This window comes from Pan paniscus, chromosome 21 (assembly GCF_029289425.2).
Source record: "Pan paniscus chromosome 21, NHGRI_mPanPan1-v2.0_pri, whole genome shotgun sequence".
Taxonomy (NCBI): domain Eukaryota; kingdom Metazoa; phylum Chordata; class Mammalia; order Primates; family Hominidae; genus Pan; species Pan paniscus.
Genome location: NC_073270.2, coordinates 64,451,184 through 64,476,235, shown reverse-complemented (window position 1 = coordinate 64,476,235; position 25,052 = coordinate 64,451,184). Strand labels below are relative to the sequence as shown.

Below are 25,052 nucleotides of genomic sequence, written 5' to 3'. Positions count from 1 at the left end.
GATGAGACCTGGGGGTGGTGGGGACAGCGGGCTGGAAGCTGGGTCACAGACAGAAGTTTCTGATGAGCTCTGCCAGCAGCTCCAGAGCCAGAGGGGTGCTGTTTGGACAAGAGGGCGGGAGCAGCCAGGGCCAGTGGGGAGGGGGGACACTCACGGCATGCACCGGTGCAGCAATGTCCAGGTGGACCCAGACTCCGGGCCAGTCGAAGCCGATGTGTGAGGCGATGAAGAGGCCAGCACAGGAGCTGGGGCTGTTGTCTCGGTCCTAGGGAGGCCAGGAGGACACAGTGCCTGTGGGTTGCTCCGGCCGGGCCCTCTCCACCCTGCCCCATCGCCTGTCACTATTGCTGTCTGCAAGGAGCTCGGGGTGGCTGGGAGGGAGCGTGTGGGGAGGCAGCTGAAGCTGGGCTGGGAGGGCCTTGACCATGAGCTAAGGAGTCTGCCCCCACCATAGGCCAAGGGGGAAGCCAGCAAAGGGCCTGATGGGGCAACTGAGCCAGACCCAAGACTGGGGGAGAAACCCCTGGCTGTGTGGCAGGGAAGCCAGTGAGTGGCCCACGCTGTCTGGGATGACTCCTGTACCCTGACGCCTGCCTCTCAAGCCCTCGTCTGCACTGTGGCTGCTTCTGGGGGGCCCCAGCTCCCTGGGTGCACCAGCACCCTGAAGGCAGGGCTCCGCCTGCCCGGCTCCACCCATGTGGCAGGCTCCAGGTTCAAGGCTCCAAACCTACCGCCACTGAGTTCTTCATGTCCGCCACAGCTGAGGTGAACTCGCTGAAGTGCAGCTCGGGGCAGTAGACCAGCGGGTGCACCAGGTCCCCACACTTCCTGCCCGCCTTCACACAGGCGGCCTCCCACTCAGCGCTGTTGGTGAGCACCGCGGCGTGGTACTTCCCTGTGGCAATGCCCTGGGCGGGCAGGAACCCGGGAAGCGTGTGGACGGGACGGCAGGAGAGAAACACCCAAGGCAAAAGAGGGACCGGGAGGCAGACAGAGAAATAAGGGAGCCAGAAAAGAGACGGTTGAGAAAAAAAGAAAAAACACAGGCAGAAAGGACCATGGCCATGAAGCACACAGGAGGCGGTTCCCAGCTCTGCATCCAGCCTGGGCCTCGGCACTGCCCACACCAAGCTTGACGGGCAGCTCCTCCTGCCTCCTCGTGCCCAGTTATGAAAACTTCCTGACGGCAGCCCCCACGCGCTGCCTTCCCCACCTCGAGGTCAAGAGTGGGGTGGGGTTCCCTGGGACCACAGCTAAGGGGTGGATCCAGGGAGCACTCACCTGAGCCCCGGTCAGGGTGGCCATGTCCAGGATGATGTCGGCCCCCAGGTCCTTGCAAGCATAGGACACGCCATCTGCCAGCACCAGCCTGCCCTCGGCGTCCGTGTTGTTGATTTCCACCGTCCTGGGGCATGGTAGAGATCCCCGCTCAGGGACGGGATTTCCTGGGACACTGGCGTGAGCCCCTTTAAAACTGGGAAGACCCCATTTGGAGCTGTCCATCCCTGTGGCTCCCCAAACCCCAACACGTTCCCCACTGGGAAGGCCGGGATGCCCCCAGTCCCTACAGCAATGCAGTGCCTGGAGCAAAGGGCTTCCAGGTGACATCCCTGCCCCGCTGCTCTGGAGAGCCAGGGACCAGCCATTTGGCTCCCCCATGCCTCAGTTTCTTCTTCTGTAAAGTGGGTGGCATGAACCGGCTGGGCTGGCCTTCAGCACACTGTGCCTGGCACCCGGCAGATGAGGAAGAGCAGGAGATGCGGGGAGGCGCCCACTCAGGCACCAGCTCATGGGGCTGGGGAGAGGGCTCTTCTCTTTTGAATTCTGGAGCCACTTGCTCCTCAGCTGCCAGCTCAGCTTTGACTTTCCAGGGTCAATCTCAAGGGGGAGATGCAGGAGGTGTCCCCGAGCAGGGAATCTGGGGGTCAGAGCTTCACACACCCAAAGGTTTCAGGCCTAAATTTTGGAAAGGCCTGTCCTGGTAATGCAGGGTAGACCACGAGCTCCTGGGCCAGGCACTGCACGGGAGCCTAGCACCTCATCCAGGTGCCATGGGCCCCTCAACGTGAGCTGCGCCTGCTACCAAAGCTCCCCAGCCCTCCGGGAAGCAAGGAGCCTGCTGCCCAGGGGACCCCAACGCTGAGTGCCCTCCCGATATGCCTGGAGTGAGCTGGCATTGCAGGCCGGGAAGGGTCGCGAGTTCCAACAGTGGGCAGGAAGGAGTGGGAGGGCCAGACGTACTTCCCTGAGTACAGCAGGTGGATGTCATCTGGCCTTGTCGCGTTGGGCCCCACCGAGTTCTCAGCCAAGCAGAACACAGCGTGGAGGTTGTCTTTGAAACCCTGGAGGGAGAAGTGGGCAGAGGCTCCAGTTGTAGGTCATAGGTTTGGGGAGTGGGGAGGACGAGCTGGGGGTTCTCAGACCCACAGACAGCAGGAGAGAGACAGATGGCTCCAAGTTGCAGGGACCAAAGCTCGCCCTCCCTGCCATCCCGGGTACAGTCCTGGCAGATCCCAAGGCCAAGGCTCACCACTGGGGTTTCCTAGCCTCCCCTGGCAGAGCCCACCCGCCGCAGTGGATGAGCCTGGGCATGGGCTGGGCTGTGGGACTCTTGGACTGCATGGGCTGGGCAGTCATGAAGCCTCGCCAACCTGTGCCGACGGAAGGTGGCCAGCAGCCGCGTCCCCTCAATACACACACACACACATACACACACACAGGGGCAGGAAGAGCTCAGCCTTGTGGAAGTTTAGGTGTGAAGTTATGGCTTTCTGATGCCAAAAGTCATTTGTTCACTGAGAAATGTGTGGCCAACAGATGGTGGCAGTTCCTGCCCTGCACAGGCTCTAAGGGTGCCCCCTGACCCCGAAGCGGGCCACACCCGGGCAGCAATGTCAAATGGAGTAGAGCTCCCAGACCCCTGTCCCTGCCCTTCCTCTGCTCCCGGAGATGAATCTTTAACCAGAATACATCCTCCTAGCATGGAGCATGCCTCGAGAGCGCGGACACACAGCTCTATAGGATCCAGCGTCTTTCTCATCTCCTGGAACAGCCGACTCTTCCACCACGGGTGCAGAGCCCTCACCAAAGGCAAACACTTGGGATGGTGGGGCAGGGGCAGCCAGCAGGGCAAGGAGTGGCCAGTGGCAGGAGCTGCAGCAGTGGTGCTGGGCATGGCAGCTGCGAGTCCCTGAGACCTCCCTGGGTCCCCGCTCAGTCCTTGAGCCTCACAGATGGCCCCGCACCCCCACGCAGCACAGGGGAAAGAACCCCACCAGCCTCAGGGTGATGATATCGGGGCCACCTGTCAGCTCCACAAGGGCCCCGAGTCCCCCGCTCCCACTCTCACAGCCCAGCCTGTGTCAGGGACACGGGGCAGGGGCTTCAGGACCCTCAGCCTCCTCCTCTCAGAGCTCCTCCCCAGATACCCCAGCACTGACATTCCATCTGTGTGTACAGTGACCATGGCCTGTCCCTGTGCTGAGGCCTCCTGTGGTCATTCCAGGGAGAAGTGGGTGTTTAGGAACAAACGAATAAATGACAGCATGACCCTGAGGTCACATGATGAGGCCATGGGGCTCCAGGCCATGGACGCCACAGAGATGAGCTCCACCAACAAAGGAGGGGAGCCCTGAAGTCCTCCTAGAAAGCAGGGTTCTGGATCTGTAGCTGCTGGGGTGGGGGGAGGAGGAGGAGGAGGGGGGAGGAGGAGGAGGAGGGGGGAGGAGGAGGAGGAGGGGGGAGGAGGAGGAGGAGGGGGGAGGAGGAGGAGAGGAGGCGGGGGGGGGAGAGGGAGGAGCGGGGAGGAGGAGGATTCCCAAATGGATGCTTTCAGCCTCCCAGGGAGGGCTGCTACCCCCTGAAGCCTGGGCCCTGCCCCTAATTTCTGATCCAGCAGGTCTGGGGCGGAGCTGAGGACCCATATTACTAACAACATGGGGACCCCACTTGAGAAGTGCTGGCTTAGAAGACGAGCGAGCTGCAGTCCTGGGGCAAACAGTGCTGAGGTCTGCACGGCTGGAAGACGTGACACAGAGACAGCACAGGCACGGCCCTGCCCTTGCGGCCCTCACGACCAGTCTTGGGGGTTTCTCCAATCACCAGGAGCGGCTGAAAAAATCCAAGACTCAGCAGAGCTGGAGGTGAGCCCTGGAGCTGTCAATGTTCACACACTTCCTGGGTGTTACCTGGCACAGTTAGGACTTGCTGGTCTAACAGAAGAGGGTGGCCAAAGATGGGGCTGGACTGTGAGTGCTTCAGGGACAGCGTGGGAAGGGTCTCCAGTGCTACGCCAGGGCTTGGGCCTGGTCCCCCAGGGCGGCCAAGGGTTTTGGGTTGGTAAGTGGGGCAGGGGCTTTTTTTTGGTGCCAGGCTTGGAGGGTCGCTAACACCCCCAGAGCCCAGGGCCACCGAGCTCCTGGCGTGCCCTTCCATCTTTGAATGGCACATCCTCTTTCTAAAAAGTTCAAAACATTTCACTGTGAAATAATTTCAAACTTACGAAAAAATTGCAGAAATAGTCACAAACAGCCAGGAGCAGTGGCTCATGCCAGTAATCCTAGCACTTTGGGAGGCTGAGGTGGGTGGATCACTTGAGGTCAGGAGTTCAAGACCAGCCTGGCCAACAAGGTGAAACCCTGTCTCTACTAAAAATACAAAAATTAGCCAAGTGTGGTGGCACATGCCTGTAATCTCAGCTACTCTGGAGGCTGAGGCAGGAGAATCACTTAAACCTGGGAGGCGTTGCAGTGAGCCGAGATCGCACCACTGCACACCAGCCTGGGCAACAGAGCAAGACACCATCTCGGGAAAAAAAAAAAAAAAGAAACAGCCACAAACAATTCCTCAACACCCTTCACCCAGATTCTGCCAATGTCAGCATCTTGTCCAGCCATGGGACAATGGGCAGCGGGGGGTAGTAATCACCAACACAGGACCATCACCTCTCGGGACCATCCAGATTCCATGTGCTCCTCAGACGTCCAGATCGGATCAGAACACACAACATGCCCGGCCTGCTTGCTCTCCTTAATCTGGGCGACTGCATAGTCTGGCTTTGTCTTTTGTGGCCTTGGCACTTTCAGTGCTGGGTTTGTCTGACGTGTCCTTGTGACTACAGGCAGGCCATGCATTTTTGATGGGAATCCTGCAGAAATGCTGTGTCCTTCCCTGCACACTGCCTCTGGAGGCATGTCAGGTGGCTCTGTCCCTGCCCTGGTGACATGCCCTGGGACACGTGGTTAGGCTGGGTCATGAGTGTCACCACTATAAAGCTGCGAGAGGCACTCTGAGAGCATTTGACTGTCCTGTTCCCATCCCACTCTCATGCTCTAGTTCCAGCACAGTGGGCCACTCTCACCTGGAATGAGGCCTGGCTGTGGGGTGACGACTTCCTGTTTCCATCACTACCTCTGCAGCCTGAAACTGGGATTCAGTGTGAGAAACGGTTCTCTCCCATTCATTTATTCCTTCAGTGATCTATTCCTACCAGTGTGGACACGTGGATGCTGATTTTATTCTCTGGGTAAATGCATAACCCTGAGGATTGATTCTGTGGCTCAGACAGAGGTGTATTCCTTTCTAAGAGGCCAATAAGGATATGTGAAGGCCAAGCAGGACATTCGCGTTCACAGTGGAGCCTCCAGGCTGGAGCTCTTGTGGGAGGGGGATCTTTGTCCAGAGTGGGGGTGGGGTGTCCTCAGCACCCCTCAAATCTAGAGGTGCTCCTCCACCTCTAGAGGCCGCAGCACCTCTAGAGGTGGAGGAGTGCTGAGAACACTCACGGCTGCTGCCTGATGAATCTGTGATCATTGTCAAGTGGCTTCCTGTGAACAGGGAATTCAAGCTCAGAAGAGTCTTCCTGCTGGGGCATTCCCAGACAGCCTGTCCCAGAGGCAGGACAGACCCTCTGTTGGAGGAGTAACCAGGGGTGAACGGCAAAGATGGCCACAGAGGGCTGGCCACATGGCTCCTCCAGAACCACTTGCCCACCCCTGCCCCCGTGCCACCCCAGAGCAGCAGCTGCTCCCTTCAGAGAGAGCTGCCCAGCGAGCACCACACAGCTGGGCCCGTCCGCCTCAGCATTCTTCCGGTGAGCCCATCTGCCACAGCCACGGGGCCTGGGCAGAGGCAAGGAGGAGGGCCAGGTAGTGGGAGCCCAGAGCCACCCTGCCCCGTGGCCTATGATGCTGGGGCAGTCAAGACCCTCCTTGAGTGCCAGCCGTGTCCCTTGGTAGTTTATAACCAGTGAAGGAGTAGCGCACAGAGGACACATGCTCCTCCTCCAGCCTCTTCCGACAGGCTCTGCAGTGGACGGGCCACGGCAGGTGCTCATGGAGGCATGGGGCTTGCAGGCTGCGTACAGCCCCAGCTGTGTGCTCAGCACGAGAGAAACAGCCGTGAGCCCTAAGAGGCCGTTTCCAAACCTGTGCAGAGCACAGGTGAGGGCCTGCCAGCCCCTCCTGCCCAGGCCACCTCACCCCCGCACCTCCGTGTCCCCACCGGCTGGCCCTGTCAGCAGAAGCCCATCACACAGTCTGGAATGTGCACGGCCAGCTGGGAAGCCCCGGCAGAAGGAGCTCCTTCCTCCTGGGATTCCTCCTCCTCCCTCACGGCCAGAAGCAGGACCCTCCAGATTGGAAACTACTTGCCAAGGCCTTTTTGTTTTTCCATTTCAAGTTTACCCCAAGGAACTGGGTTGCTGGCCTGAGAAAGGTAGCCTAGGAAGGTAAAACCTCGGCTGATGAGTCAGTGCACACTCCTCATTGGCCTGTTTCTTTAGACAGGGTCTCGCTCTATCTCCCAGGCTGCAGTGCAGCAGTGGGATCTTAGCTCACTGCAGCCTCAACCTCCCGGGCTCAATCGATCCTCCGCCACCTCAGCCTCCCAAGTAGCTGAGACTACAGGTGCGCGCCACCACGCCTGGCTAGTTTAAAAATTTTTTTTTGTAGAAACGGGGTCTTGCAAGGTTGCTATGGGTAGTCTTGAATTTCTGGCTTTCAAGCCATCCTCCTGCCTCCGCCTCCCAAAGTACTGGGATTACCAGCATGAGCTGGCCTCTTCATTTGTTTAATAAGCACTTTTTATGGCCCCAGGGACATCTGGGCTCCATGGGAAGGTCACTCAAGGTCACACCCCCCCCACTCCCCCCGAGTGATTACTGCCACTGAGCAAGGGCTAAGCATTGGGGCACCTGCCCACGCAAGAGAGGAAGGGGGCCTGGCCAGGCCTGGGGGTTGGAGGTGGTGACTTGGCGAGACCAGTCACCAGAGGCAGCTCTGCTGCAAAGAAGGGTTGTGGGAGGGGTACGCAGAACAACGTGCCCCTGCCATGAGCTTCTGCCTGCCACATGCCATGCGGGTCTAGGCCAGGCTTCCTCATTGAGCCAACCGCTCATGGGGCTCTGGAGCCAAGTCAGGCCCTGAGCAGAGAACATGGCTGCACCTTGCCCTTGGGGCCTCCCAGAGCAGCTCTGATGAAGGCAGGAAGCTCTGGGGGCCCCAGAAGAGCCTGGGGGCAGAGGGGGGACAGGCATCCGCTGGGGAGACTCGGGTAGGACCCTGGTGGGGCCTGTGGCGGGACGGACAGGGGAGAGGGGAGCACCCACGAGGCACACCCAGGATGCCCCTGCAGAGGGCGGGCAGGGCCCACTCACCTGCTTGATTGCGGCTCTGAAGGCCCCCAGGACGGCCGCAGCACCCCCGCAGTCTCGCTTCATCCCCGGCATGGTAGTCTGCGGGTGGTACAAAGGGACCAGGACAAAGGTGAGCTGTGAGGTCCAGGCCTGGCAGCGGCAGCCCCCCACCCCCTCCCGGCCCCACGCTAGCCCCACCTTCCCCAGCTCTCAGGCCTGGGCAGCCCCCACACCAGGCCTCCTGGGCACCCACAGAACTCATGAACCTCCTATTGGCCAAGTGGGGTGTTCTCCAGAAGCAACAGGGAGTCATGGCCATAGATGGTGAGGCTCCCTTTTGTTTTGACAGAACTTTGGGGTTATCAAACAGTAACTGCATAGAGGGGGAACCCGAGGAGATGCCCGGAGCTGCAGAATTCGCTGTGGCCGGTCTCTGACATTGAAACAGGGACCCCGTGCTTTGAGGCCGGGCACCCTGACCTCAGTCCCGGGCTGCCACGCCGCCTGGGGGTCTGTCTGCAGGGCCACTCTCTCTCCACTCCTCCGCACAGCGTGAGAAGGAAGCTGAGGTCCAGGGAGCCTCTGGGGCTTGCTGGAGGTCCCTGGCCAGCACCTCAGGGACCTGGGTGGGCTTGGGTGCTTCCTGCACCCATTGCAGATTCCTAGTGTGCTTATGGCAGGGAGGAAGCCTGAGGGGCTGCTGCCGCGATGCAAACCTGCCCTGGCCACCTGTCGCCCCCAGAACAGGGCCTAGCTTCCTCTCCCTGGCATTTAGAGGGCTTTACCACCTAACGAGACTTAGGCTCAGCATTCTCTGCCCCTCATCACAACCTTAAATGATGGTGAGGGTTGATTTGAACTCTTCGCCAAAATCAGTCACATCCACCCCCACTGACACCACCAGCAGTGAGGACACCTGTCGCTCCTTCATGTCACTGCCAGGTCTATCGCCAGAAGAAGGGGCCACCTCTGCCCTCCTGCTAGTTTACACCTCCTGGTTAATAGTTCACACCTCCCGGTTAACCTGGGTCTACAGAGGGGCCACCCTTCCCCCGCAGTGTCCACACTGTTTCCTATACGCTGGTTGACAGTGTTACACATTTTTACATTTTACAGGTTCCCAAATCAAATTCACAAGTTCATATTTTAAATTAACAGCAGGTCCTCAGAGGTAAAGGTTTGGGTATGAAATTTACTGAATCATTTTTGAACCCTTATCTTATTACACAAGCTTTGAATTTTAGTGCAAAGTATTTTTAGATGTAAATTGAGCTGCTTTTATAATTGAGTGAAAATGACCCATCTTGTAGTACTGAAAATAAGCCATCTCTTCTGAGCTAATCTGTGAGAAAGCACAGGATTGTTTAAATGGAAAAACAGGGCCTCCGATCTGGAATCAAACCATGTGCAAAATGGGTCACACAGAAATGCCTGGAAACGGCTGCTCACTGTACACCATGTCTCCCCTGTCACAGCTGCCAGCTCCTTCCCATTTGCAGGTGGAGCCAGGACTGGGCTTGCAAATACAGCTCAATTGATTGATTGTGCAAAGTTTCACCAGCCCCCATATGTTGTTTCTGTTTTTATAGAAGAAACCATTTTCGCAGTGATTTAAGACGGTCTCTGCCTTTTTCACGAGACTGACACTTACACCCCCTGTGCTGGAGTATCAGGCCACAGTCCCAAAGAGGTCGGGGAGCCGCTGTATTCGTTTCCATGCCCTCTGGGAAAATGAACCAATGCCAATTTCACGTTAGAATTTCCTTGCTGAAGCAGTAAAATTAATTTTTAAAACTCTCAACCCTTGGGTACGATACATTTTCCATATTCCGTGTGACTCATAATGCACTCCTGCTGTTGCTGACGGGCAGTGGTCGGTCAGAGCAGAAGCTCAGCTGTGATTGCTGGGGGAGTTCTGAGCTCCATGAGCCACTCTGGCCACGATACCATTTTTACTTGAAAGAAAAACTGACAGACAAATGGCATTTAATTGGATTTAGGTATCTGGCAGATATTTCCCAGAAAAGGAACAAACTGAGCCTCTTACTTCCAGAAACAGCTGACATTATTTATTGCCAATGGTATACATTTGAGCTTTTAAGCAAAAATCAGAATTTTGAAAAACTTTCTCCTATCACCATGACAACTTCCTCATACTCAATGAGTTTTCTGATGAGATGGATGGTGATATTAAGTGATTTTTTGATACTATATAATGTAATGTGTCAAAAATTTGAATTTCTGGAGAACTCTGTGAACCAACATTTTTCAAGTGAACATTCATTTTTCCATGAAAAACCACACGTTCAAAGTGAGAGAGAGCAGTGGATTTAACTGCCACAGAGCCCAAAAGTCTATTTATGAGGCTTCAGATTCCATGTTATAACCAGCCTTTAAGAAGCTACCACTTGTTGAGTTTTGGTGTAATAGCAAAGAATGTTCATAGTTAGTTAGCTGAAAAAGGTACTAAAATCCTTTTCCCTGTTTCAACTATAAAATGCGTGAGGCCAGATTTTCTTGATACAGTTCAACTGAAACAACACATTTCCATAGACTACATCGGAAGCAGATGCAAGGTCCCTACCTGTCTTCTATTAAGCCAGACACTGACAGGATTTGTGAAAATGTACAACAATGCTACTCTCTCAGTAAATTATTTTTTCATTTTGGAAGATGCTTATCTTCATAAAATTATTTATGATAACATGCAATGGATTTATATGTTATTTTTAATGAATTATACATGTTATAAATTTCTCACTTTTAATTTCCAGTAGAGTAAATATCAATAGACATCATTGTTATACAAAAAACCTCTTTGGGGTCGGTACTTGTTAAGAGCGTAAAGGGGTCTCCAGTAATGCATTTGAGGCCTGCTAGTCCAGGCTGGTCTTGAGCTGCCCTTGAAATCTTTGAAAATGGAGCTGTGATTTTTTTTCTTGCAAAACTGGGAGCTGGGCTGGCTCCAGCCAGCTTGCTTTTTGAGGAGTGACCATTTCTGCACCATTTGCTCTACAGGCAGCCACTGGGGAGAATGCCTGCTGCGTTGCGTCTGCGTTTCACACCAGGCTGTTGGGGAGAGATTGTGAGCGCCTTCAGGTCAGGATTGGGGTCTTTGCATCAATGGCTGGAGCCTCAGCGCCCACTCCACACAGTAACAGCTCAGGAAAGGCCTGCTGGTTGATCCCAAATCCACGTAGAACGGTTCCAACTGCAGCGGGGAAGATGGGCTGGTTTAAAATAAAAAACCAGGTATTGTTTCACTGGTGCCAGCACACCCAGCTCTTCCTGGTATTATGGGGTCTGCAGACCAGTTGGACCCCGGGAATAGGCAGGGGCTATAGTCGCATTTTCAGAAGGTGATCTGGAGCCATGGAAAATGCCCTACTCTCTGGCAGTTCTACCAGCCACCCTCAGACCACAGCTTCCCTGAAGGCTGTGCAGCTGTGGCCTCTAGGGAAGGCCTGTGTGGTCAGGTTTTTCCTTTGTGTTAATTTCCAGGCCGGGAGCTGACTAACTGCACAGGTCTACCCACAGCCACATGAGATGAAGTCAGGTGCAACGATATTTTCCCTAAGTGACTAGAGTTAGTGCCACAAGCAAGCGAATGAATTCCCAGGAAGCTCATCTTCTCACATTGGTCCATAACAAGCCGACATCAAAAACAAGCATCTGATTGACATCAAAAACAAGCATCTGATCCAAGGAGAAGAGGGTCCACGACTCTACCAGCCAGGATGTAGCGGCTTCCAGGGCGACCGTGGGTATTGAGGGTGCGTGCGAGGGTGGGAGCAGCCAGTACCAGGTGCAGGCAGTAGGGGGTGCACTATCTGTGGCGAATTTAGGAATCCTAACCGACTAGAAGTCAGTTTGCTTATTACCACCGTGTGCCGGTATCTCTGAACAAAGTCAGCAATAACATATTCCTCCTCCGATAATCTGTTGTTGATTGAAGTTTAAAAAATTGCTGTGGCTACGGTTGCGTTTTAATCACACAAACAAAAGCTTCAAATTCGCATATCTTTGTTACTTATCCTGAAAGTAACATTACATGGACGTTAACAATGACCTGACACAAAATCTACTACCCACATTCCTTCTGAGAATCGCTCTGACAGTCAGATCCTGTGGGCTGGCTCTGGGCACAGTCGGGGCCTCCAGGGCCCATGATTTCCTACCTCCCGGTGTCGAAACAGAGGACCCAAAACAAAACACGAGAGCGCAGGATGGTCAAAACGAAGACGCGGAACCTGCATTCCTTCACTTCCCTCATTCCATGTGAACACTTGGAGTTACTGTGTCCAAAATGCTTTTGTTCCGCAGACATCTGAAAGCCACAAGAATCCACCCTGAAGAACTGAACACACGGTGGGTGTTGTGATTGCTGGAATTTACTGTGAAATGGGATTTTTAGGAATCTCTGCCAAATGATACCGTATTAAAGACTTTTCCTAAGTATCTGTTGCCTCACGTGATTGGAGCTCTTCAAAATCAAAGTTAACAGATAGTATTCTTGGACCAACTATGAGTGAAGACAGCTGGCAACTCTGCCTACTGAACATACATTAGTAAAGAAGATCAATTTAAATGAAACCATTGTCAAATGTGTAGATGCTAAGACCCAAAGCCAGAAACATTCATTCCACCATCTATTACCCCAAGAGACCCATAGGGAGGCATGTTTTTTCTATTAAAAAAAAAAAACCCTTTTTATGATTAGTGTCATTTCCTGCTTAGTTCTAAACAGTTTTGTGGTTTAGAGGAGGGATGGGAACTGCTCATCCTTTCCAGGTATGAAATAAACTGGGCGTGCTAGAGAGCGCGGCGAGCTGCACCAGCGCCACCCTGAACAGCAGCTGACACTAGGGCTCAGTGTCAGGAAGGCAGCAGCAAGTGGTGGGGCCTACCGCAAACCAAACTGGAGAATGGGTGACACCAGGGGCAGGCCCACTGGCTGCAGGGGAATGCTGCCAGGCGGGAACAGAACGCCAGCACTGGCAGACCTTCTGAGTGCACAAAAGGCCGGAAATCCAGGCTTTGATGAGAATCCTTCCTGGTTTCAAATATTGGTAGCTAATTCAAATTTAAAAAATGCCAGGCCTCTGTGAGCCTTGCAGGCTGCTAGTTTGCAGTGTCTGCTGCGGATGCACTCCCTGCTCCTTCCAGACCTCCTGAGGTATGTACTTCCCAGTCTGCTCCCTCCCTGTCCTTCCCAGCCCAGGCCTGAGCACAGAGGCTGCTCACATGGTGTGTAGGATGAATGGATGGAGATGGTGCGGAGAAGGGCAGGGCTTGCTGGGGCGGGCAGACTTGGCCACGACGGGGGCTCCACAAGCACCTGTCCTGGGATGGCAGGACAGAAAGCCGTACCACAGGACAGGCTTCTAGGGCCACCGCACCGGGATGTTCCTGGGTGACTCGCTTCTGTGCCGTGCCCAGATTCCCCTCGCTCTTGGGGGTCACGTGCCTTTGGAGAGTCTTGTGTGGCCACTCTGAGCGTTTTCTCGGTGGGGACCATGGGCAGACTCAGAGACACAGGCGTCCCCTTGCCCTTCCCTTCTTGGGACAAAGCCCCCAAGCAGCAAGCCCTGCCTCCCTGGCCCTGCTTGCCATTCCTTCCGTCATTTCCGGGGCTGCTCTTGGGCCCTGGCCAGGCTTTTGTTTCCAGACCCTTCTGAAGGGTGGGCATGAAACCCAGGGAGCCACGTGAAGCTGTTGCCTCAGCACATGGGAACCCGCCCTGCGCACTCTCCCCAAACCCACCCCAACCCAGAACCCCCAGAAACCTCGCCGCCCCCCACCCCATGACACCTCTCAGAGGGCTGGCTGGACCCAAACTGGGCCTCTCCCCACCCCCAGGGCACCCTGGAGAGCCTGCCGGCACCTCACCTTCCCCTCCCCTCCCCACCCCACCCCCAGGGCACCCTGGAGAGCCGGGCCCACACCTCACCTTCCCCTCCCCATCCCCAGGGCACCCTGGAGAGCTGGGCCCGCACCTCACCTTCCCCTCCCCTCCCCCAGGGTACCCTGAGAGCCGGCCGCACCTCACCTTCCCCTCCCCACCCCCAGGGCACCCTGAGAGCCAGCCTGCACCTCACCTTCCCTTTGATGCTGAGGCCTCCAGTGTCATAGACGATGCCTTTGCCCACCCAGGCGATGGTCTGCGTGGCTCCATCTGGGGTGTGGCTGAGGACGGCCAGGGCTGGGGGATGCAGGGCGGCTTTGCCAACCCCATAGATTCCTATGGAAAGCGTGGGGAGAACTGGGTTAGGCTCGGGCTGAGCTGAGCGGGGAACTCCCAGAGGCCCCTGGAAACTCTGGCCGGCTGGTGTTTCTCCTGGAGAGCCGCCTGCCTGAGCCTGGGGCTCCCTGCCCCTTCTCCTGTCCCTGGCCAGTGTGGGATTGGGGAATGCAAATTAGCTCCAATGTCTGAGATTGCAAACAAATTCTATGCAAAGTATTGTTAAGCAAGAAAACCCACTAAGGGAAAAAAATATTGTATCCTTTCCAGAAAGAAAAGAACAGGATTGCAGAATGAAACGATGTTTGGATAACACCTCAAGGCTGCCCCAGCCCATGCTCGTCCCCACTTCCTGAATCCTTTGAGCACTCAGGGACCGCACCGCCCTTTCACACTCACTCCCACAGTCCCTGCACCACTGCCTCTTTGGTTTACATGACACATCTTCTCAAGAAAGCTGTGGCCTATGCGTGTGCAGAGTCTATGGCTCAAAGTCCTGCAATAATTGAGTCAAACAATCATAGCAACAATGACGAGAGCTAATCATGGCTGCCTGACAAACTCCAACTCATCCTGTAAGATCCACAGCAAATGCCACCTCCTCTGTGAAGCTTTTCCTGACACAAGCGGCCTCTCCCTCCACTTGTAAATGGCTCCTGTCTAGGTAGACACCACCAGGATGGCCCCTGTGGCCCCCACGTCTGGGTATTCATGTCCTTGTGCAGTCCCTCCCCCTCATGTGAGCAGGTCCTGATGTCTCACCTCTAACCAAAAGAAAAAGGTAGAAGTGATGAGATATCACTCCTGGGATTAGGTCACAGAAAAAGATGGGAGTTTCCATCTTGTTTGCTCGCTCTTTATCCCTATCTCTCGCTCAGAGACCTTGCTCGGAGGGTGGCTCAAACAGCAAGGACCTGCTGTCTCCAGCTAATGGCCTGTGAGGCCCTGAGACCTGCCAGCAGCCTGTTGTGAGCCTGCCCGGAAGCACATCGCCAGCCCCAGGAAAGCCCTCAGATGACTGCAGCCCCAGCCAACAACCTGACAACAGCAGGCAGAGACGCTGCACCAGGGGAAGATCCCCAACCCACAGCACAGGGAGGGGATAAGTGTTGCTGCGTTCAGCTGCTATCTTCCAAGTGATTTGTTTTGTAGCCACACATAACAGAGACAGCCGCCTTCCTCTTGCCAGTCTACAAGCACCACAGGGCAGCTGAGTCATACTTATCTGCCCCTCTGGTTCCTGGGCAGTGGGGAAAGGTGGGTCTGGGGACTTGGGGAAGGCCTCTCTGAGGAGGGGGCATTGGTTGAGATGGCCTCCACCAAAAATATATCTTGGGGGAAAGTATTCCAGATAGGGAGAGCCATCCGCACACAGGCCCTGCCTGCCGTGATGGGAACTTGTGTATTCAAGGAACAGAAAGGCCCTGCTGAGCCAGTCCCAGGAGTAAGGGTGTGCAGCACGCGAGGACGCTGGAGAGGCTGCAGGCAGGGAAGGACTTGGATCTAGCAGCTTCCAGAATCCAAATCAGAATCTGGATTGCCTCCCCTTCTCCCCCAGGGACGGCTGCTTCCCAGGGTCCGGCACTGGGCTTGGACACAGGCTGATTCCTTTCAGGTCACAAGCAGGATGAAGTTTGGGACGATGTGCCATGTGGCCCGCCGACCCCCTGCCACCCAAGTGCCCCTGGCCACTGCCCGAGGCCAAGACCTGCAGGGATGCAGCCCCCACCCACCTCCAAATCCTCTCGTCTTCAGTTCCTCATCCCGGATGATGGTTGGGATGATCCCCAGCTCCTTTCCAACTTTGTTAATCTCCTGGACATGTTCATGGAAAAAACAACAGCACAACAACACATGAAGATGGCTGGAAACAAAAGAGGCCGAGGCTGGGGCCAGGGATGAATCGCTGCCTGTGTGGCGTCGGGGAGCCGGGCTTGGGAGCCAGCTTCGCGTGTGATGAAACCCAGAAGAGGGGGCTCACCCTCCACACTCTCTCATTTCCTGTAGCTCTGGCTGTGGTCTTGCCAAGGGGCCTTGAAGAGGAGGCTCTGTCCTCCCCACACACCCTTTCCTGAGGCTTCCTGGAGCCCGGCAGACAGCAGCGCTCCACCGAGGGCAGCCCTGAGGTTCCCTGGCCACGTCAGGGTGTGGACAGCCCCAGGTTTCCTCTGGCTCTCCTGGGGGTCTATGACACCCACCCCAGCCTGGTCCCACCCCTGGCATGATGACGCCACAAACCTCGAGGAAGGTGTCGGTGTTCATCTCATTGCAGGGTGTGTCCACGATGCGGGCCGCTAGCCGCACGCCGTCTGTGGCATTCGCTAAGCACTAGGGAGAAAAAGGCCATCACTGGGGACCAGGTGGGAGGCAGATGTTCTCCACTTGTCCATCCCCCAGGAACAAAAGGCATCAGAGGCAAACACCACCCACAGGGCTACTGACAGGGCAGCAAAGAGAGGGGAGAGGGGGACCATGGCTCTCGCTGCCTGCCCCACCCCCAGCAACCCAGGGCCACCAGCCACCTGTAGAAAGAACCTTCAGCACAGCCACCACCCTGCGCCTCCACAAATATACAGGAGTCCCCAGCCTGGGGTCCTGCCCTTCTGTATCTGGATCTTTTCCAAGCCCTGTGTCCTGTTTCTCCCCTGATTCCAGCTACAACTGAAGGTAGGTGGCCCTCATGCCAGCCCCTGAGTATGCCCTGAGCTTCCCACGCCTCACCTCTGCAGATCCCACAGTCCTTTCCCTCCCACCAAGATCCCAGTCATCCTTCGAGGCACTTCTCATAGGCCGTATCTACCAGTAGCTTTTCCAGATCCTCCCCACCAAGCAGAAGCACTCTACATCCTGAGTGCTTGAACCTGCTGGCCCTCCCAGACGCCTTCCCTCTGGGCCGCTGCTTTCCTCATGAGTCCCACGCAAGTCCCTCATAAACCCTGCAAGACAGATAGGGGTCTGGCTGCCCTAGTACTGTCACTTGACACAGCACGGTTCTGGGCACGGAGGGGAAGGACGCAGAGGGAGGTCTCGCCTCATGGAACTGACGTGTCCACCCAGGAACTGAAAACATGGGCCCTGCTGGCCTGGCAGGGCTTCAGAGCCCACACTCGAAGGCAGGGCAGAGAGGGGCACATGCACCAAAGCACACATCACGTGGGTCCCAAAAATGTGTCCTTCAGCTCTGGCTTGGGCCATTCTTTGCCTTCTCATGTGTGTCTCACATCTGCCCTGGGAGCCTCACTCTCTCTCAGCTGAATCTGCGGGCACCCCTTCCCCACCCTGTTCCCCACCGTGCATCCCCAGGCACAGAAGCTTCAGACAGCTGGCTGCTTGCACGGCCTCCCTCGCTCACCAGAAAGACAATATTAAGAGAAGAGCAGCGCTGTTTTGCGGGGGTGCAGGACAGCAGCAAGTTTATCATCCCTGCCTCTAGTCTCATAATGTCAGGGCAGCAGGCGCCGGGTCGATACTGCAGCCTGGCCACCTCCCCCGCCCTGCCGAGGTAATTAAACCCCAAAGCCTCAAAGGTAGAAACCTGGACCTTGACAGCTCTGATATGAATGTGCCTGAGCCGTCCCTGCCGCCTGTCAGCGGGTTCTCTGTCTGTGAGGGCATGTGGGGACTCGACAAGGACTGTCTGAGAAGTGCGTCAATGCTGTGTGACTTGCCTCCAAGGAGGCCAGGTGTCACCTGGAAGACCCCAGACCACGGCGAGCTCGGGGCTCTGACGCAAGAGCGCTCCTGTGGGAGGGAGGGCAGGGCTGCGGGTGCCCTCCACCAACACACAGCCATGCTGTGCTGGGGAAGAGTGTCCCTTGCCATGAGAGGAGGACCGCTCATTCTGTCCACATGTGCCAGGCATCATGCAAGACTCTGAGAATTCAGAGACGTCCAAGGGAGTCAAGCTCAGCAGAGACTCACAGTACACAGTCCCAGTCCCTGCTACAGAAGAGGATGAGGCCACAGAATGCAGAGGGGACAGGGTCCTGGGTGGGGACTGGAAGGTTCCCGCAGGGAAGAAAAGGGAGAAGCTGAGTACAGGCCACGTGGGTGTCAGATGATGGTGTGCTCAGGACCCAAGAGGGCTGTGTGGTGGCAGCTGCAGCTTAACACCTGGCTCTGCCCCTTGCTGCCGTGGCCCCGGGGAGCCACTCAATGTCGGCAAGCAGTTTGCTCAGCCCTAACCTGGGGACAACAGGATGTATCTCACAGGGCTGTAGTGAGAATTCAGTGCACCAGCACGTGCTGTGTGCACACTCCTGCCTCAGCGCAGGGCCTGACAGCTGACAGCACTCAGAAGATGCCACCTTGCACACACCCAGATGTGCCTTTGGAATGCGAGTGACCCAGGAGCTGGAAGGAGGCCATCTGTGGCAGGGTGACCAGGAGACTGCTGCCACAGCCCAGGAGAGCACCTCAAGGCATGGCACTGGGCAGAGCAAAGACAAGAAACAGGACACACTAGCTAGTTGGGACCAATGGGGTCGGGGGCCATGGGGACTGACTGCCCCCACTGGTTCCATCACCAGGTGTTTACTGGGCCTTTGTCATGTGTGGGGTCGGGTGCTGGGATCGCTGTGCACAAGGCCAGGTCCCTGCCCTCTGGGGACTCCCAGCCCAGTGGGGAGCACAGGAGATCAACACAGATGTGACATGTCTAGTAGTGATGCTTTAGCTGACAAATGGGAGGGTGGTGCTAGCCAAGAGGGCCAGGCCTCCCTGGGGAGGGAATGTGGGCAGAGGCCGGATGGAGACCATGCTGGGCTGGAGAGGGAAGGACCCCTGCAGAGGAGCAAGAGCAGGAGTGGGCGTGGCCAGTCTAAGGGACAGCAGGAAGTCCACAGGAGGGGAAGGGACTGAGGGCAGCAGAGGTCAGGGTGCCCTGCTGTCCTCGGAAATAAGGGTGATGCTTGAGCCCCCGGTGGGCTCTGCGGGCACCTGTGCCCACCTGGATGGCAGGCCTGGAAGTCAGAAGAAAATCCCTAAAGACAGAGAGAAGAGGCGGATGCTGGTGTCTGACCTGGAGAGGGCTGAGCAGGTCGGAACGCTGGAGAGGCCATGAAGGGGATGCTGAGAGGTGGCAGCAGTCTGGGGAGCAGCGGGAGGGAGGGAGACCTCTGGATGGGGCAGATGCACTTCAAGGAGGGACGGCAACACCCCATCCAGCAGTCCTTAGAAAACAATGTCAGGATGGGGGCAAAAACTATGTCTCCATGGGTTAAGAGGGAAAAGAGGATTAAGCAAGGCAAACCAGTTAGACTTTTTTAAAAGCTCAGAGACGAAGGGGAAAAAGGGGAGCTATCTCATGCTGGTGAAGATGGAAGAATTTGGGTTGAGGGGCAGTGGTTACAGGCCTCAGAGAGGACACAGTGAAAGAAATGAGGTGTGGCCCAAGTGCTGATGTGGGAGAGCTTGCCTGGGTGAAGGCGACAGCCTTCCAGGGCCAGAAGTGAAGAATGAGCTCTGACACATGAGAAAAGACAACCTGGGTGGCGCTGTGGGCTCGGGGACTGGAGGTGGCAGGCGCAGAGGCTGGGACCGCTGCCGTGGGGACAGGAGCCTGATGTCAGGCCCATCCAAGGATCTGGAGCTGGGAAATCACTTCCGGCCTTGCAGCCTCAAAAGGATCATTCTCAGCATTGAGTGAAATAACACATGTAGAAGTGCTTCCTGTAAAGGGTGCAGCAACACACATGCACACACACCACACACACACCACTCATGCACACACAAGCACTCATACACACACAGCAACACACACACCACACACACCACTCATGCACACACCAGCACTCATACACACACAGCAACACACATGCACACACAACACACACACACCACTCATGCACACACCAGCACTCATACACACACAGCAACACACACAACACACACAACACACACACACCACTCATGCACACACCAGCACTCATACAGCAACACACGCCACACACACCACTCATGCACACACCAGCACTCATACACACACAGCAACACACACACCACACACACACCACTCATGCACACACCAGCACTCATACACACAGCAACACACACAACACACACCACTCATGCACACGCCAGCACTCATACACACACAGCAACACACACACCACACACACCACTCATGCACACACCAGCACTCATACACACACAGCAACACACACAACACACACACACCACTCATGCACACACCAGCACTCATACACAGCAACACACACAACACACACACACGAGCACTCATACACACACAGCAACACACACAACACACACACACCACTCATGCACACACCAGCACTCATACACACAGCAACACATGCTGCTCATGCACACACCAGTACACACACAACACACACCACACATGCACACACCACACATGCACACCACACACACACACCACTCATGCACACACCAGCAAACACACACACAGCAACACATACCACACATACACCACACACACCACTCATGCACACACCAGCAAACACACACAGCAACACATACCACACACACACCACTCATGCACACATCAGCACTCAAACACAAACAGCAACACACACCACACATACACACCACACACGCCACTCATGCACACACCAGCACTCACATATACACAGCAACACACACCACAAATACACACACCACAGACACCACTCATGCACACACCAGCACTCATACACACACAGCAACACACCACACACACACCACACACACACCACTCATGCACATACCAGAACTCAAACACACACAGCAACAGACACCACACACACCACACACACACCACTCATGCACACACCAGCACTCAAACACACACACAGCAACACACACACATACACACAGCACACACACACCACTCATGCACACACCAGCACTCATACACACACAGCAACACACCACACACACACCACACACACACCACTCATGCACATACCAGAACTCAAACACACACAGCAACAGACACCACACACACCACACACACACCACTCATGCACACACCAGCAAACACACACACAGCAACACACACACGTACACACAGCACACACACACCACTCATGCACACACCAACACTCATACACAGCAACACACACCACACATACACACAGCACACACACACCACTCATGCACACACCAACACTCATACACAGCAACACAACCACACACACGCCACTCATGCACACACCAGCACTCACACAGCAACACACACCACACATAAACACACCACACACACCATTCATGCACACACCAGCACTCATACACATGCAACACACATCACACATGCACACACACACACCCCACACATACAACACATGCACATACACTCATACATGCACAGCAACACATGTGTGCACGCACACACAACACACACACGTGCATACATCACACACGCGCACACGGAGCTCACATAAGCGGGCAGGGTTATTTGGAAAACAGCATGGACGTTCCTGGCACTGATTACGTGCTCAACAAACACTGCCTGTATACAACAGAATCCTGAAGTCACAGACCACGCTGAGGCAGAGGCAGGGGGCCTGGGTTTGGAAAAGCCTCTGCCGCTTCCCAGGAACCAAAGCTCCTGGGAAGGGCAGGAACCCCCTCCTGCCCCCGCAACAAGCTTTTCCCTCTCCCGACCTCCCTCCCACCTGCCCGATCTTGCCCGGGCCCAGGGGCAGTGTCTGCCCTTCCAGACACCCACCTGCAATGTGGACACCTCCACCGGCCCGTTGTCTTGTCCCACCAGGAAAAACTCCACGGTGACCGTCTTCTTCTCCAAGCGCCGAGAGGCACCTGAGCGGTGGGTGAACAGCGGGAAGGCCCGGGCCAGGGCACAGGCGGAAGCAAAGACCTCCGGCTGCTCGCAGACCATCTGTGGCACATAGGGAGACGGCGTGAGGGGTGCAAGGGCCGCCACCAGGGAGTGCAGGGAGCTGCTCTTTGAACGCCTCCGGAACATCAGCTCCCTGGCAGATGACATCTAGACAGAGATGTCCCACAGCAGCCGCCACCCCATCCCTCAGGTCATCCCCGGAACCATGGGACCACCATTGGTCATGCTCCAAGAGAAATAACACATTGGCCACCAGATGTCAACAGCCTGACCAGCCATGAAAATGAGGGACAGAGGGACAGACACTAAGTGGGCCTCAGGAAATCTAGGTTTGAGTCTCTGATTTGCCACCAAAACTGATCTGGGGCAAATCCCCGCGTCTCTCTGGACCTGTTTCCCTGTCTACAGAGCAGGGATGATAATGTCCACAGCCCTCTGGGCGTGCGCTGCAGTCTGAGCAGGGGCTGTGAGCTCCCCAGGCCCGAGCTCACCGCTGCCCGACTAGGAGCACCGTGGCTGCCTCCTCTCGAAGCACTCACCACAATGCAGCGATGCGCTCCGGGCGGCAGGCAGGTCCGCACCAGCCGCGTGATGAAGTGGGCGGCCGAGGGGCTGTTGTGCCGGCTCACCCTGCAGGGCAGGGCAGCCACGGTGGCGTAGTTCAGGTAGAGGGGACAGCTGTCCGTGGGGTTGGGGTTGAGCGTGCTCAGGGCAGCCTGCCAGAGCTAGATCAGAAGGGAGAGACAAGAGACAGAGGCTTCAAACAGCGGCCACGTGCCAGGAGGCCCTGCCCTGCAGCCACGGCCACAACCACTCCTGCAGTCCTGGAAGGGCACTGCGCAGCTCCCGGCCACCGTTTTCCCATCCTTAGGGAGATGTGTCGCCTCTCTGCAGAGCTAACTGTCTCTAGGCTGGCTCGCATCCCCCTGGTGGGATGAAGCCACCAAGACTGGAAGGGCCAGGCTGGGGGCTGCTTTGCTTCCAACACTCGGATAGGGCTTAGGCGGCTTCCACCAGAGAGGGGGCAGGGGCCAGGTGTCCCCAAGGAAAGGCAGCTGGGGACACTGCCATGGGAACTTCTGGAAGCCAGGGCCTGTCGCCAGGCAGGGCCGACGCGCGGCCCTGGGAGCGGCCACGTCTCCCCCCCGCCGTCCGCAGGTGTCGCGGCCTCGCGGGGCGCAGGGCTGGGCTGACAGGAGGACCACCGCGCCGCACCGGCGACGGGGCCTGGGGCTGGGCCTCCGCGGGCGAGGACTGGCCTGGCGGCTGAGCCCTTCAGGGAGGCGGCCCGGCCTCGTTGGGCCCGGCCCGGCGGCGGCGGGGGTGCGGCGGGCGAGGCGGGGGTGCGGCGGGCGAGGCGGGGCCTCCGCGGGCCGACCGGGCCTGGGCTTCCGCGGCGCGGGTCGCATGGCGGCCGGCGGCCCGCTCACCTCCTCGGTGACCCGGGGCTGCAGCTTCCCGCGGACGTGGCTCCAGGGCACGCGGTGCAGGTGGTGCAGCTGCCCGAGCAGCAGCAGGGGCCGGCTCTGTGGGTCCGAGTCCCCCGCGCTCGCCTGGAACTGCAGCCCCACGTTCGCCATCTTCCTGCCGGCCCGCGCCCCGGCCCTGCCCGGCCCGGCCCGGCCCGCCGCTCGGCCGCCTTCGCCCCGCTCCGGCCCGGCCTCGGCACCGCCCCGGCCCTGCCCGGCAGCCCGCGGGCCCCGCCTCCCCCGCCGCTCCGGGCGGCTCGCGAGACGTGCAGGGCCCGCCCGGGGCGCGAGGGGGCGCCGGCCAGGCCGGGCGGAAGGGTGCGGGCAGGCCCGGCCGGGCAGGCCCGAAGCCGGCCCCAAGCAGGCCCTGCCGAGTAGGGCCCGCGCGCCCGGCCTCCAGCGGCGCCGCCCCTGGGCCTAGCGGCCCGGGCGGCCCTGCCCAACACGCGGGGCGACGTGGCCCGCCAGGCAGCGCCTCCAGGACGGGCCTGGCCTCCAGTGGGGCCTGGGCCGACGTAGGCCCAAGCCCACCCGACGCAGTTCCGCCCGGTCAGGCCTCAGGCTGGCCCCAAGCAGGTCCCCCGAGGTCCCTTAGCAGCTGCTTTTGATCCCCAGGGACCCCGCACCCTGGCCACCCATCAGTTAGGCCGGAGGGGCCCAGTGACTCTTGGACCTGAGTCAGGTCCTTTTGTCCCACTGCCTGGCATGGTGGGTACAGCGTGGACGGTCACTTCCTCCTCACTTAATCGGAGGTTCCCTGGCGTTTATCAGACCCCGCTCTGCCAGGCACTGCCCTGGATGTGAGAGGGTGACAGGGACGTGGCTTTCCATCCAGGGCACTGCTGCTGGGATGGCCAGTTACAAATCCAGGCACTGCCTGGCTGCATGGGGGGCCTTCCCGCCCACCCCTTTGCAAGAAGGGTCATCTGGCACAGTCTAAGCAGGAAAGGAGGGAGGAGATGAGACGAGGAAGGAGCAGGGTGACCTGAGTCACCTCAGTCGCCTTACAGGGGAGGAAAGGCCATCGGGGGTGTGGGGCAGGAGCTGGGTGGTGGAGGAGCCAGGGGTGAGCCGTGAGTGGATGGTGGAGGATGGTGGAGGGTCAGGGAATGACCATGCATTGGGGAAGCTCCACCCAGGAGTCATTTAAAAGCAAAAACCTGTTACCCAACATCCTGATTGCTCAAGGGCCTTTGGTTGGTACCCTCCTCTGTTACCTCCATGTAGTTCCATAAGCCACTCCTGTTATTTTGAGTTTCTTCTTCATAACCAGCCTAAAAATTAAAAAAAAAAAAAAAAAAGAAAAGAAAAAAAGAAAAAAAAGCACTGTCAACTCCCTGGCGTGGTGTGGGAGGTTTTCCACCACTGACCTCCCAGCTGGCCCCCTAGCTCCCTAACTTGTAGCCCAGCCACAAGCCAGGCTTTCACCTTCCCTGTCCACAGGCTCCAGGTCTCTCTGCTCAGCTCTGAGCCATGGTCCCTGGCCCCTCGGAAACACCACATAGACTAGAGCTTCAGCATCCTGAAGGCAGGTCTTTTTGTCTTTTTGTTTTTGTTTTTTTTTTCCTCCAGTGCCTGGCACAGAGCAGGCACTCAAAAAAAAAAAAAAAAAAAGCTATTGAATGACTGAAAGGCATTCCTTTGAAACCCTCAGCTTTCCCGACATAAAAGTCAACGCTAATTGGATCTTATTTTCTTCAAAAGATTTTACAGCAGCTGAATGTTTTCACACATTGGTAAAGGGTACTAACAGTGTGTATGAAGATCTCTCACTCTTTTTTCTGTTTGCAAATACGTTGCAGACAGGCACACGGCACTCCAGAGGACTGAGACAGCTGGAGGATCTTCCTAGAGGGTGAGAGACTAAGGCCATGCCCTGACAGATGTAAT

At 56.9% G+C, this 25,052-nt stretch overlaps 1 protein-coding gene across 3 annotated transcripts in view; it reads right to left on the bottom strand.

Moving 5' to 3' along the window:
* Positions 1–25,052, bottom strand: part of NPEPL1 (aminopeptidase like 1) — a 26,068-nt gene extending 1,016 nt beyond the window's left edge. Inside the window, exons 1-12 of one of the 3 annotated variants that reach the window (XM_034947242.3) lie at positions 24,914–25,052; positions 24,330–24,436; positions 22,233–22,418; positions 21,562–21,732; positions 16,113–16,202; positions 15,608–15,689; positions 13,732–13,874; positions 7,655–7,732; positions 2,242–2,342; positions 1,282–1,405; positions 732–908; positions 155–265 (exon numbers count right to left, since the gene is read on the bottom strand). In XM_034947242.3, the coding sequence (XP_034803133.1) occupies positions 155–265; positions 732–908; positions 1,282–1,405; positions 2,242–2,342; positions 7,655–7,732; positions 13,732–13,874; positions 15,608–15,689; positions 16,113–16,202; positions 21,562–21,732; positions 22,233–22,418; positions 24,330–24,395 (1,329 nt within the window). In that variant the 5' untranslated portion in view covers positions 24,396–24,436; positions 24,914–25,052. Of the gene's footprint in view, positions 1–154; positions 266–731; positions 909–1,281; positions 1,406–2,241; positions 2,343–7,654; positions 7,733–13,731; positions 13,875–15,607; positions 15,690–16,112; positions 16,203–21,561; positions 21,733–22,232; positions 22,419–23,123; positions 23,375–24,329; positions 24,437–24,913 lie in introns of those variants that run through there. The other 2 variants (XM_055105004.3, XM_034947239.4) reach the window with 2 other exon arrangements.